At 33.6% G+C, this 14384-nt stretch overlaps 1 protein-coding gene across 1 annotated transcript; it reads left to right on the top strand.

Annotated features, from left to right (window-relative positions):
- Positions 1 to 1709: 1709 nt before the first annotated feature.
- Positions 1710 to 13338, top strand: LOC106879941 (dynein axonemal assembly factor 10). Its single transcript, XM_014929702.2, has 8 exons — positions 1710 to 2013; positions 5146 to 5246; positions 7204 to 7334; positions 8099 to 8200; positions 8622 to 8737; positions 9576 to 9710; positions 12649 to 12749; positions 13077 to 13338. The coding sequence occupies exons 1-8, from the start codon at positions 1840 to 1842 to the stop codon at positions 13282 to 13284; spliced, it is 1068 nt and encodes a 355-aa protein (XP_014785188.1). The 5' UTR covers positions 1710 to 1839; the 3' UTR covers positions 13285 to 13338.
- The last annotated feature ends 1046 nt before the right edge of the window (positions 13339 to 14384 follow it).

Genomic DNA, 14384 nt, shown 5'->3' on the forward strand with positions numbered 1-14384 from the left:
ATATATATATATATATATATATATATATATATATATATATATATATGTACATGCACATACATATACACATAGACACACAGGGTGTACTTGCATATCCACTCACATGCAGGCACGTGCATATATATTCATGTGGGTACATACAAGGGGTGAGGGTATGAAGGCGAACAGGCATGAACAAGTGTGGGGGATTGGTGATTGGCAGTCCTGCTCAGGGTGATAGTGACCTTGGTGCAGGTGATGCAGGGGAGCAGCTGTTACTAAGGTGATATATCTGGGTTGCTGACGGCCAATGGCTTGAAATTTACAAGAGGGGCATATCTCTGGTGACAGCAATGGAGGGGCGATTAACCAGATAATTTTCCTCTTCCTAATCCTCTTGTGGTGAGGAGAGGGGGTTTAGGGATCGTCCACATACATTGAGCTTCTCAGTAACCCAGCCAAAGCACCATTGTAGGTGGTGGTGGTGGGGGCTATTAAAGATCTTTGTGTTGGCCAAGAGTTTATATACATATGCACACATATAAATGTATGTGTATGCATGTATATCTACATACACAAAAATGTTTTCATTCAATACAAGTGGGTGTATGCTGACAACAGGAAGGGCATCTGATTGTAGAAAGTCTGCCTGAACAAATTCCATCTGACCCCTGCAAGCATTAAAATGACAATGACAACGACCATGATGATGATTCAAAGAACAAGAAAAGTAATTAATGAAAAGATGATATAATTAAAGTCTAAATAGAACAAATTAGTAGCAGGTGAAACAACAAAGATATTACATAATCATGTGACTGACCAGACTATCTAATGTTGTTACACATTGCTGGTCACAATGCACTTTGCATCATTTTAGCCTTTGAATGATGCCACCCTACTGGCTAAGTGAGCAGGCCAACATTCTCTCCTGATTGAAAGGGGGACTGGAGCAATGTGAAATGAGCTTTTCTAAAGAACACAACGCACCACCTGATCTGGGAATTGAACCCATTGATCTAGTGACCATAATTGCAACAGCTTAAGATATAAGGATTATATTCTTGCCCTGATATATAAGCTTATTCAAATTTAGGAACGTACTCAAATGATTTTTGTCACAACAGACTACCGAGGGAGCCTCCTTATGATCAACAGATCTGCTCAAAATAGTAATGACATTTCCCTCAGATCATACTCTACCATCTTAAAAAGGACACATCACATAATGTGGTCATATGTTCCTGACTTATGGGAAAAAAATAGGATGATGATGTCAAGTCTGTTTGATCAGAGCTGACTGGGGCTAAACAATGGGTTTGTCTTTCTATCTCTGCCTCTCTCTCTCTCTCTCTCTCTCTTAATTTTATTAAAATAACTACTTGCCTTGTACTGCAGTCGATTTAATTAACTAGTCCTTTTCTACAAAATATGCAATAAATATATAATTTTGTGCCTTACACTAACTATTATTCTATTATACTAAACTGTCACAAATGCAAATTAAAATCTCTCACCGTAATTTCATGTCAAAAAAAAAAAATCTTTTGCTAAAGTATTTTTCAACTGTCAACCCAATAATGACAAAATTATTTATCTTACTAAATATTTTCATATCCTAGATGATTTTCAAAAGTAACTGAAACACAAAAATATTAGAAAAACAAGTCCAGTTATTAGAAATTCAAAGAGCAGACGCCTGAATTGGAACTCTTCAGTAAAAAAGCAAATATCTGTTCAATTAATAAAGCGTCCCTAGTCGCACTGTACGGTCATCTAGCAACAAGCTGCAACTTGTACACTGGAGAATATTCAAGAAATAAACAACGCTAAGTTTGCTATAACTTTCTCCCACTGGCAATGGATAAACCTCAGATAATTTGCCACATACAGAAATCTCTCAATTATACGATATTTGATTGCAAATGGATTCCTTGTTCGGCAAAATTTGTTGTTCTTGGCAACCGTGCACGCGGTACGGGAATGCTTCAAACCTACGAAATATCTCATGGTGAAGTCAATCTTGTTCACGAGGTAACTTGTGTTTGTTTGTATAGTATGTGTGTGTGTGTGTGTGTGAAAATTTGTGTATGTACACATACAAGCAACAGAGAATCCGTGAAATGTATGCACTTACCGACGAACACAAGCGGTCACACTTTTATATAAACAGTCTACAATATGTATGTTTACCAGCCCCCATATATATATATATATATATATATATATATATATATATATATATATATATATATATATCTGGCGTAAAATTTCAAAGCTGATGGTTTAGGTTTCACCTTTCAAATTTTAGCAGTTTCAGATCTTGCTAACACAAAACATACTGAGGTTTTGGCCATGGCTCTCGCGTCACTTTCGACTATGTGTGTTCCAGGACTGTTTTGTGAAGGCGCATGGCTTACTGGTTAGGGTATTCGGCTCACGATTGTAAAGTTGTGAGTTCGATTCCCAGTGGCGTATTGTGTTCTTGAGCAAGACACCTTATTTCACGTTGTTTCAGTTTAGTCACCGGGCAAAAATGAGTAGTACCTGTATTTCAAAGGGACAAACATGTCACGTCGTGTCACGCTGAATTTCCCTGACCACTACGTTAAGGGTACGCATGTTTTCGGAGTACTGAATCACTTGAACGTTAATTTCACTGGCAGTCTCTTCCATTGATTGGATCAACCGGAACACTTATCGTCATAAACGACGGAGTGCCATTTCCAGAACTATCTACTTACTATGTTATAATGCGACTGAGAATTCCACTGATACTTGTGCCTTTAACATAATCACCAAGCAGAATGAGCGTGACACTGTGTGACACGTCAGCCCCTTTAATTCACAAGGCTCTTTTAGACTTGAGGCCATAGTAGAAGACTTAGGTGGGATAGAATTCTGGAATTCATAAGTGTGGTTCGAACTTCTTAAATCATTCGACTATGCCTGCGCCCTTTCTCAGACATGCAAACATTATTAATACATATGCAGGCATCGGTACACTGACGTAGATCTTTATACTGACAAACACACGTATACCCCATTCTGTGGAATACTGAGGTCCCAAACTCAGGAGGTAATGAAAGCAATCTAAATTGAAACTGATAATATTTTCGAATTTAGGCACAAGGCCAGCAGTTTGAGTGACAGCTTATTTTATCGACTTCGGAAAGATGAAAGCGAAGATGAGGACTGCGTTGTGTATGTGCAGAAAATTGGGAGCTGTTAACTTAAATAACCAACGCTTTAAGGATTCCGCCTCTTCTACGCCTTATATGAGGCTGATAATTAAATTAGTATTTTATGTCACTTGCCAAACAAGTACGAGTTAATGAATTGTTTTAATATTTTTTGAAATTACGAATATTGTTAGTGATACTCGGAATTTCATGGACCCATTAATTGGTGTTCACACTAATTCGACTGAAAATGCTTTTAAATTAAGTGGCGTACAAATAACAACTTGGATGAATTCATAGTGCAATCATTATCTAATTGGTATCCCTTAAACTAAATATATAAAGAAAACTTTCAACTAAATAAAAATTCATTTCTGTTTATAAATAATTTTTTGTCAATCTTTTCGTAGCAGACTTTTATTTTCTTCATTTTTAATCGTTCAATACTTCTTATTATTTCCCCCTGATGATGCATCTGTGTTCATTATGAAGCAAAGAGTAGGCTGAATCAGAAGTAGACTGATGCCTCTTCTAGAAAAAGAATTATTTAATGTCTTTCGGAGCATTAAAGAAAAAAAATTTTTCCAGTTCACTGTATTAAACTGCCACACTACATTCTTCAGTGTCACACTAAACTGAATGGTTCTAAAATAATACAATAGCATAATGTTTCACTCCTATTTCTTCTAAAAAAAATTTCAACAATGGAGATAAGGTATTATTAAGAGGAAATTATTTGCTCTAGTCTCAGTTTCAAACTTGAGCTGGACACTAGTGCCATCTGAAGGTACAGGTACACTGGGCAGTTGCCCTGAAGTCCCATGGATCTTGGGAGCTCATTGTTAACCTAGGTGTGCTGTGGTTATGTATGTTGGGGCCCCAGTGCATTATCCAAGGACCTGTGATGTTAACACAGCTCTGCTTGACACTGTTCTGTTTAAACTTCTTGGAGCTTTTAAAGATATACCTTGTGTAAATCAGTAGCAGTAGATTGTCAAAAAATTATTTGAACTTCAGATAAAATGCCCTCAGCTATTGGAATCAAGGTGCACTGACTGAGCCCATCTGTCACCAAGGCCAACCATAGCTGATTTCTTTCATAGAGAACAAGAGAGAAGACATGGGCATAGTACTGAGCTGGTACTTTATTTGACAACCCTGAAAGTATGAAGGCTAAGTTAAACTCAAGAGCATAGAGAGCCACAACAAATACTACAAGGTATTCTATCCAATGATATAATGACCTTCACTTCTAATGATTACTTTAGTGTATAATCATGGTGTATAGTTACAGTACTTTATCCTTTGAATTCAAATCCTGATGTGGTTAAATTTGTCATTCGTCTTTCCTATGTTGCTTAAATAAAGTACCAGTCAAGTATTTGATTTATATTCTATATAATGATATAATGACTGCTTTAGTGTAGTTATGGCCCTTTACCTTTTGAATTCAAATTCAGATGAGCTCAACTATTCCTTCATGTCAAGTTCGGAATTGATTTATATTTCTATAATGCATGCCAGTTGTGAATGGAATTATAATAGACTAAAACTCTTGAGTGTTTGGTCAATGAACAAACCTGAATGAATTTTTGTTTCTTTCTTTAATCATTTTGTCAAAGCTTTTGTGGCTGAAGGAAGTAATGGAAATAGAAGTCATGATTCAGCAGGGTGCAGCACATCACTGTATTAAGTTTTTAGACTTGAGACCTGCTTTAAATGCTTACCACAGAATGAACTTTATTAAGATACCCAAAGGCCAAGCAGTGTGCAGCAGATTAAGTTTATCACTCAAAATGTGATCATATTCAACTTTAAAATCTTCTTTCAAAATTACCGGAAATATTCAGCTTGTCACTAAACTTTTTTTTAATTATTAATCATACATCTTAAATTTTATGTTTGATTTGCATGATAGAGTGTGTCTTTATTGTATCGTCATAGTCTTCCCACCTACCATTAAAATATCATTTTCTGTTTTTAGACTGAAAAACCAAAGTCATTTCGGTGTTGTACATTTGCTGCTTCTGACATACAAGAAAGACATCTGGCGACAGGTAACTTTCATGGCAAAATGGAAATTTGGTGAGTTGGATATATAATTTGTTGGTAAAAATCAGTTTAGCTTATTATTTACTTAAGTTGATTTTCAGACTTTGTTTTAATTAGTGTAAAATAAAAAAAATTAAATGCTTTTGTTGTTTTGAAATGAATTTGCTTAGCAAGAATGTTTTGGCTCTAAGGAATAGGCCTGACATTTGTGATGTTCACAAATACAGACTTTTTCTTCCGGGCCAAAACCTATTTCAGTTCTGAACAATGGCTAACACCTTTACAAAACTGAAATATTTTTGTACTAGAGTTATTCTTCATATCTAAGAATGTTATTTGCTTTACAGATATACACTTTCTAGAATGTGAAGGTACCTAGAAATGACATCTACCTCAACTCATAGTAGCGACATAAAAAGATGCACATAGTTGGGATAATAGAAAATGAAGTCCAGGATACATTATGTCTGGAAAAAAATATTGACAGGATAGTCATGGTTGGAATGTCTTCAGTCAAAGGTTTAACAACCCAAGGTGCTAAACAACAAATGCTATAAATGTCTTCAAAAATGTTAAGGAGTTTATTAAGATATGTCCTTTTTTCTAGTTTCATGGTGTTTAATGGATAAGAGTTTGATCTTATTCTTGATATTAATTCTTGACAACTAGGTGAGCTGAGCTATGCACAGTTGAGTGTTTCACCTAGATGCAAAAGTGCATACAAAGTATTTACAGCCAAAAACGATGACTAGGTAACTTAAAATATAATCTACTCAGCTATCCTTTTATATTCTACATTGCAGCTGAATAAAACCCTTTCTCGTTGATTAGCAATAAACAACTATCCACAGTCAGCAAGCTATGTATGACCTCTGTTCTGAATTTTCTTCTCTGTAGCAGTCCCATATAAACATTTCCAATACACTTATTTCTTTCTCTCCTCTTCTTCTTCTTTTCCCATTGTGTTTCACTTGCTAGACCTTTCACACCATTATCACCATAATAAACATTTTGCCAAATTCTGTTTCTTCAAATTGTATCCCTCAGAAATCCATCACCTCACTTGTGTTTTCTCTCAGTCCATGACTTGTAACTATTCTGTTATTGTCTCCAATTGATTATACTAAAGATTAAAATGTGGCATGTATTATCAGTAGCATAGCATAGGTACTGAAACAAGGTTTGCAGATCTTAAAGGTAAACTTGTTTTATAATAATTATAGATATCATATATTTAATGGACATTTAGAAAAGTGTCTATAAACTTAACTCTTTTCTTATATTTCTTTTGAAATACACAGCTTTCGTTTCAATTTATTTTGAAAATAACAAAGAGTTTAGTAAAATAACTTTGCCATTATTAAGCTGGTGTTTGGAACATAAGTAAACTTAGGATTTTGATGGAAAGTATTAATTTAGATCACTTTAAAACAAGAAGTTTGTATCATAGAACCAGGGCAAGTTAGTATCAAAATATTGTTTTACAATATAGATGTTATATGTAGAGGACATTAGATATAATATCTATAAACTGCAGAAAATCATGTGGATATTAACCCTTTAGAGACAGTCTCATTCGGAGTTTTGGTACCAAGAAGACGGAGCCCTTTTCATGAGTCCTACGGAGGGCATGCACTTATTTTTCAATATATATATATATATATATATATATATATATATATGAAATGAAGTTATTACTTAACATATATAAACTTATATATATTCTTGTAGGAAATTGAATGAACTAATATGATCTTCTTCATCATTTGACTCTCTGGCTGATAGGTTAGTCCTGTCATCTCCTCAGGGTTAACAAATAGAACTAGAGAGAGAGAAGGAGAAGGAAGTGAGGGGAAAAGAGAGAATTAGGTGTTTGTGTGTATGTAATAAAATAAATACAAAAAATTGTGAATGAACAATATATTGTTATGGTATGTCAACACATGAAATTAAATTGCACTAGTTTTATATAATGTATTCCATATTTCAGGGACCTTGAACATTCTGAAACTCCTGTCTACTCTGTAAATGGCCATACCCAAATTATTAATAGTATTGATGGTGTTGGAGGTTTGGGAATAGGAGAAGGTGCACCAGAAATTGTAACTGGCAGTAGAGATGGTAATATCATCTTTCATATTGTTTTCTTTAATTCTATCACATATTACAGCTGCTGGCAGTACTATTTAATAGCACCAATCATATAAACATTTTAAAGCTATTCATCTTGTGTTAGTTATCTCTTTTACTTGACCACAGCAATTAACAGCAGTAGCCAATGGCTTATATATAACTATTCAAATGGTTATTATATATGCAGTTATATATTTATATATAGCTATTCTAAGGGCTACTATAATAACACTTTGTAATAATTACCACTTGTTTTAAGGTGGCAAGCTGCCAGAATCATTAGCCTGCCAGGCAAAATGCTTAGCAGCTTTTCCCCCATCTTTATGTTCTGAGTTAAAATTCTACTGAGGTTTCTTTTGCCTTTCATCTTTTCCGGGTTGATAAAATAAGTACCAGTTGAGCACTGGGGTCGATATAATCGACTTGCTCCCTCCCCTGAACTTACTGACCTTGTGCCAAAATTTGAAATCAATAATTACAGCTTATGTCACTAACATAACTATAAAAAAGTGTTAATTATTTAACCCTTTTAAAATTCAGATACTTTAACAGTTGTATAATGGCTACTTTTTCATCAAACTATTTAACTGTAAATTTTTTTATTCAGTGATTTAACTCTTTCACTATTAATTCTGTATTACTGTCAGCATTCATAATGCCAAAATAATGCTAACATCAAAACTCAGATAAAATGGTGACACATGGTGATAAAAATGTTAATTTTACTTTACAAATACAACCATCTCTTGTAGGTTTGGTGAAAGTCTGGGATCCAAGACAGAAAGATAAACCTGTGGCAATAATGGAGCCAAAAGAAGGGGAAGCTAAAAGAGATTGTTGGGCTGTAACATTTGGTATGTATACTCTAGATCTTCTGTGTTGTTAGGAGCCAATAGTCTATGTTGTTGCTTCCTTCTACTTTGTTGTATTAACATCTTTATCTTTCTCTCTCTTCTACAATATGGATTAGATGAAGCTTCCTTCTTGTTTATCCTTTACTCAGCCCAACAAAACAAGGATTCCTGTCACATTGCTTGATGTTTAGAAAGTCTTACATTGTAGATTAGTGTTAGCATGGCATATTTATTGATGCATTGCATATGTATTGCAGTTATCATATTGATATATCAAAGACTCCATTTCACATCCTCCACACTTACTATCCATTTTGGTCTACTGTAGAGCTCATTACTTTTTCAGAGTAGGAATGAACTGCTGTACTTCAAAATATCTTAGAATTCTTCTTGTAATGTATTTCCCTATTTACCATTGTAGGTAATACTTTTACTGCGACTGATCGCTGTGTATGTTCTGGCTATGATAATGGCGACATTAAATTATTTGACCTGAAAACAATGTCTTTGCGTTGGGAAACCAACATTAAAAATGGAGTAAGTCTATTTTATTAATTTTTTTTACATTAACATTGTTGTCTCTTGAAATATGAGGAAAGGCATAGTTGATTGAATTGTGAGAAGTGTAGGAATGTGTTTAAAAAATGTAAAATGTCTTCAGTAGCCTTTTATGAAAATCTTATGGGTTAGTGCTTAGGTCTAATTTCATGGTATTATGTATATCAATGATAATATACCAATACAGCAGATAACATAGGGCTCAGTTCATATAGCTGTCAAGAAGCGATACTGTTTTGGCACCTCCTCCTCTGGCAGCTATATGAACTGAATCCAATAGACTAAAAAGTACTGTATGAATGCCCAGCGCAATGTCTGTGGCAGGATTGAACAGAATGTTTTTGAATTAGTAGTCTAGTACCATATACACTTTTCTTCAGAGAAAGCTATGAAATGGAACTTAAGTTGACAAATGAATAAATTGTGGGAACAATAATTTCCAAGAGACTATATTATTTGTGTGATGTAAAACATTTCACTCATGATTCTCTCCAAATATAACTGCACAAGTGATAAAAATTTAATCTCCCCACTTATAAAATGAGTGTTTGGTAAGGTATTTGACAAAATTCAGATTTGAGAAACATTGCTTTATATTTAGTATCACCTCAAACACTAGCAAATGTCAGCTTCAGTTTATTCAAAGTAAAATATGTTGGGCTATTATCAACACATATTTAATGTTATTACTACAGAATTTACAAGGCTTTCTATTAGGGTATCAACATCTATGAAGTGTAATTCTATGAGGGTATCAACAGAGATATGTAGTGGTTTCTAAACTTTAAAATCTATTATTTTTGTGCTTATTTAACAGGTCTGTTCTTTGGAGTTTGATAGAAAAGATATAAACATGAACAAACTTGTTGCCACAACTCTTGAATCAAAGTTCCACGTTTATGATATGAGAACACAACATCCAACCAATGGGTTTGCATCAGTAGTAGAAAAAGTAAGACTAGTGAACAATACCACTGATTTCACCACCTCTCTACCTTGCTTTTTAATTATTATTATTCCACTTTATATACTTTATGTTGATTTATTTCGCATGAAGACAGGAAGACAGTTCTAGAGTGTTTCAATGATGTTAAGGCTAATATCTACATATTGCACAGCAGACTTCTATGTAAGCACTCAACCTGATGAAAACAACAGCCAAATCTTTCTGAAATTACAGGCTACTACCTCAAAGAAAGAGACATTGGACAGTGTAATCCTAGATAACTGGAAACATGATGGCCATAGTAAAGATGCCTTTTGTTTTTGTAGGTCTGCTTAGACAAGGCTGACTTGTGACAAAACAACATAGCCGACAGCCTCCATGAATTCACATTGTTATGTTTCTTGGTATGACTAGCATTAGGTTTCACTACTAGTTCATGACTGAGTGGTTAACACTAAGTAAAGTATCAGATGTTAAACCTATGCTGCAGCAACCATATCATGTTCCTTGGTAAGGTTTATAGCTGACTATGCTGATAACTGATACAAGTTCTATTTTACAGTTGTGTGTTTAATGGTAGGATGGATACCCAACTATAAAAATCAATGGTTCCAGGATAATCCAAATTTGCTAATCATGTCATTCATATGAAAATTAATACAAAACAGTGAGAAAGTATTTTTAGTTGATGGACTAAAAAATTCCAGATCAGGCCTGACTGAGTAGATCTATGGCCACACAAGACTACATTATCTTGGATATACATGTTTCTCTTCATTTTTTAAGGCAGTCAAGGGAGGAGATATTTGATTGCTATTTCTATCAGATCGAGTGACCATGTGCAGCCCTTGATAAATTGCAATGCATATTTTCGCTTTCTTAGCTGATAAAAGTCATCCCAAGTCCTTTACCAGAAGTTAATAGCAATTATGCACAATTACTTAGACTTAGAAAACGTCAATCCTTGCCAGAAGAGTGGTATATTAATTTGGTAATAAATTTAGCCTCAAATTTTGTCTTTCTCTAATATTGCCATTTTGTTTCAATTCAAGTTTTATGTTAGGTTTTTAACAGTTCTTTTTATTTTTGTGTTCATTTATTAATCCACCCCATTCTTACAACACAATGAGTTCTTTGTTTTTTATGAGTATAATAATTTGCTCATGTAGTAAAACTTGATAGCTGTTTCAAAGTTCTTATAAAATTTTCAACTTTATCACAATTTCTTGGTCTGAAAAGATTAATTGGCACTAAATTTAAATTCTAATTACTTGTCATAAGATAAATTATGGCAGAAATACTACATAAGCAGATCTAGCACAAAATACAAGCATATGCACATATATATATATTTCACTTAGGCATTGTGATATTAATAACCTGATGTAGAACACAATATACGTATGCCTCAGAACAAGTCATTAGTCGAGTATAGAGCAGTAATAAGAAAAAAGATGGCAAAGGAATAAACGATTATCTTTTGAACTTCATTAGCTTACAGCTGTTTCCACTATGAGATGTGGTGGATTCATAGTTGAGTACCTGAGGAACGTCATACAATTTCATCAGAACTTCAAATATCAAGTGCAATTTATTTGGGAAAACAAATACATTTAAGTATATATACAGAGAAGCATTACCAATTAAATAGCTATATGCGGAAGATGGAAACCAAGGGCTCCTCCTATAATTAGGATAAGATTAATTCTCTTAAAACCTCATTTCTTGCCAGAAGAGAGCTCCAAAGGCTCCTCTCACAATTAGGATAAGATTAATTCTATTAATCTTTTCCTAATTGTGGGAGGAGCCCTTGGTTTCCATTTTCCACATATATGCTATCACATTGGTAATGCTTTCCTGTATATTTGCTTAGTTTTTTTTGCTTTTCCAAATATTTGGAGCTCTGATCAAATTGTAAGATGTTACTCAGGCACTCAACTCTGAATCCACCACATCTTATAGTGGAAACAGCTGTAAACTAATGAACTTCATAAGATAATCATTTATTCCTTTTTCTCTTTACTTATACATGTATAAGCACAGGTATGATTGTATGTTTAAGAGGTTAGCTGCTCAGCCATGTGATTCCAGGTCGTTCAGTTGCACATGGCACCATTGACAAAAGCCTTCTGTAATTTTGACCAAAGTTTTGTGTATGCATTTGAGATGTGTGTGTGTGTGTATTTGTGTCTCCTTATCTTGACAACACAAGATAGTTGTAAATAAGTGTCATCATCATACAAGTGGTGTTCTCCATTTCCATTCTTTCATGAGAAATGTCCAGTTGTAGGGAAGTATTAACTTGCTTGGAAACAGGTGAGGGTTGGCAACAGGGGGGGCACATGGCTGTAGAAAATGTCTCAACAAATACCACATCTCAGTTGTGTTATTTCATTTATGAAGTACTTGTGTTGTTCTTTAGCTCTAATTAAGATTGAAGTCATTTCAGGCAAACATATATTCTAACACTACGTTTTCAAATGTAATATTCTTTTGTTAAAGGATATAATGGGGTTTTGGCTGCTATTTCTTACAGTTTGAGGTCTTCTTGTGGGCTCAAGTAACTCTGCTAATACCTGATATAACTACCATTCTAACCTTTGCTATTCTGCTTCCAGTATGTGTATGCTTTACTACAATCAGAGCCAAATCTATTTATGTGTCATTTTATGGACATGTTTGGCTCAACAAGTTTTTCAATGACATTTTACACATTTAACAAATAATATATTTATAAAAATGCTAAAGTGCTTTTAGCTTTATTACTTGTAATTTCAATGATCTGTTTTAATCACATTAATACATGTATAAAAAAATCTGCCTTTCATAAGGAGAAAGAATCCATTTGTTGTTAATTGCTTATAAATTATTATAAAATTACAATTCTCTCTTTCTAATATCTACATTATTTTGTGTTTTTGTTTTTCATTTCTCTAATGTATAGGCAGCACATAAATCAACAATTTGGTCAGTTCGCCATCTTCCTCAGAATCGAGACATTTTTATGACAATGGGAGGTAATGGCTCAGTAAATCTTTGGCAATAGTAAGTAAATATATTTCTGAATATTTTATCTGACAACAAGCATTTGGTGTTAAGGATATATCAAAACTTAAAAATTTTATTTATTCCAGCTTCAGGTAGATGATAGTCACATAATAATAGTTAGGCAGAGCAGAGACAATGGTATACATTTGGTTATATCCTAGAAAGCAATGCTCTAACATGACCACAGCCCAATGTCTGAAGTCAGTAAAAGAATATTGTTGAAATAAACTTAATATACTTTTGCTTATCTCCTACTAGTCTTAAAATATTTTATATTGTAGCTTTTGTTTTTTTAATCTCTTAAGCTATTTATGTTGTTTTTAGTTATTACCCTGAAAAGCGTGTCACTAAGGATTCTAGAGGAATAGAGATGGGTGTTGCTGGTAAAGTGAATCTACTACAGAATATAACCATTTCCACGCAACCTATAGCTACTCTGGACTGGAATGCTGACAAAGCTGGCTTATGTGTGTGTGCAGCCTTCGACCAAACTGTTCGGGTCCTCATTGTTACCAAGTTAAACAGACTTTAAAATTTCACTAATTTTTTAAAATTTCCTATTTTGAATAAAATAATAATTTTTTTATTTCTGTTGTTCATTATTATTATTATTATTATGACTATTATATCACATGGCTTGATGGCAGAATCTTTAACCCTTTTGTTACATTTCTGCTGAAACAACACTGCTTTTGTTTCAATTAATTTTGAAAATAATGAAGAATTTAGTAAATTAGCTTTGCCACTATTAAGCTGGTACTTGAAACATAAAATAACATGAACTTTCGAGGGAATCACTTTAAAATGTGAAGTTTGTATCACTGAATCAGTTGTCTCAGATAGATTGATATTAAAAGTTAAAGTGCTAGAAAATGCTGACAGTATTTAATTACATCCCTCTAAATTCTAAATATAGAATTTAAATATATATATATAAGGTAGTGGAAGAAATTTCAGGGTACCAACAAAATGCTCAATAATATTTTAATTGTATCCCTTTTACATTCTGAATTCAAATCCTACCAGTATTAACTTCACTTTTTCTTTCTTCTCGTGGGCTGATAAAATAAGCAGCAAAATGTGCTGCTTTTATCAGGTATACAATTTGTGATGACAATAAATTCTAAATCATCATTACTATTATATTAAGGGCAGTCAACTGACAAAAGCAATACAATACCTAGACAAAATAATTGAAGTATTTCACCTCTTAACTCCCTAAGTTCAAATCCTTTTGTGGAGAGTTTTTGAGGGAAGACGAAGGAATAGAAGAACAAAGGGTAACAGAGCAACAAGAGTTAATTGAATCAATTATATATATATATGATATATATCTTACGTATTAAAACTGAAAATGTCTGTTTGTCTGTGTGTATCGGTATGTCCTCATTTTGCACCAAAACGGCTCGACCAATTTTTCTTAAACTTCACACACACATTGCTTATGTGACTGGGGAGGTTTTAAGTATACATTGATTTCGAAAAAAATGTTTGGGTAAACGGAGGGAGGAATAACATTTGGGCATGGTTGAACGGCGGGAGTAATTATTTTTAAACTTCCAAGGGAAATAACCTATTCCCTCCTTCGTAAATTATTTGGTAAAAATGAAACTGAGTATATTTATTTCTTAG

Source organism: Octopus bimaculoides, chromosome 11 (genome assembly GCF_001194135.2).
Source record: "Octopus bimaculoides isolate UCB-OBI-ISO-001 chromosome 11, ASM119413v2, whole genome shotgun sequence".
In the NCBI taxonomy this organism is placed as follows: Eukaryota; Metazoa; Mollusca; class Cephalopoda; order Octopoda; family Octopodidae; genus Octopus; species Octopus bimaculoides.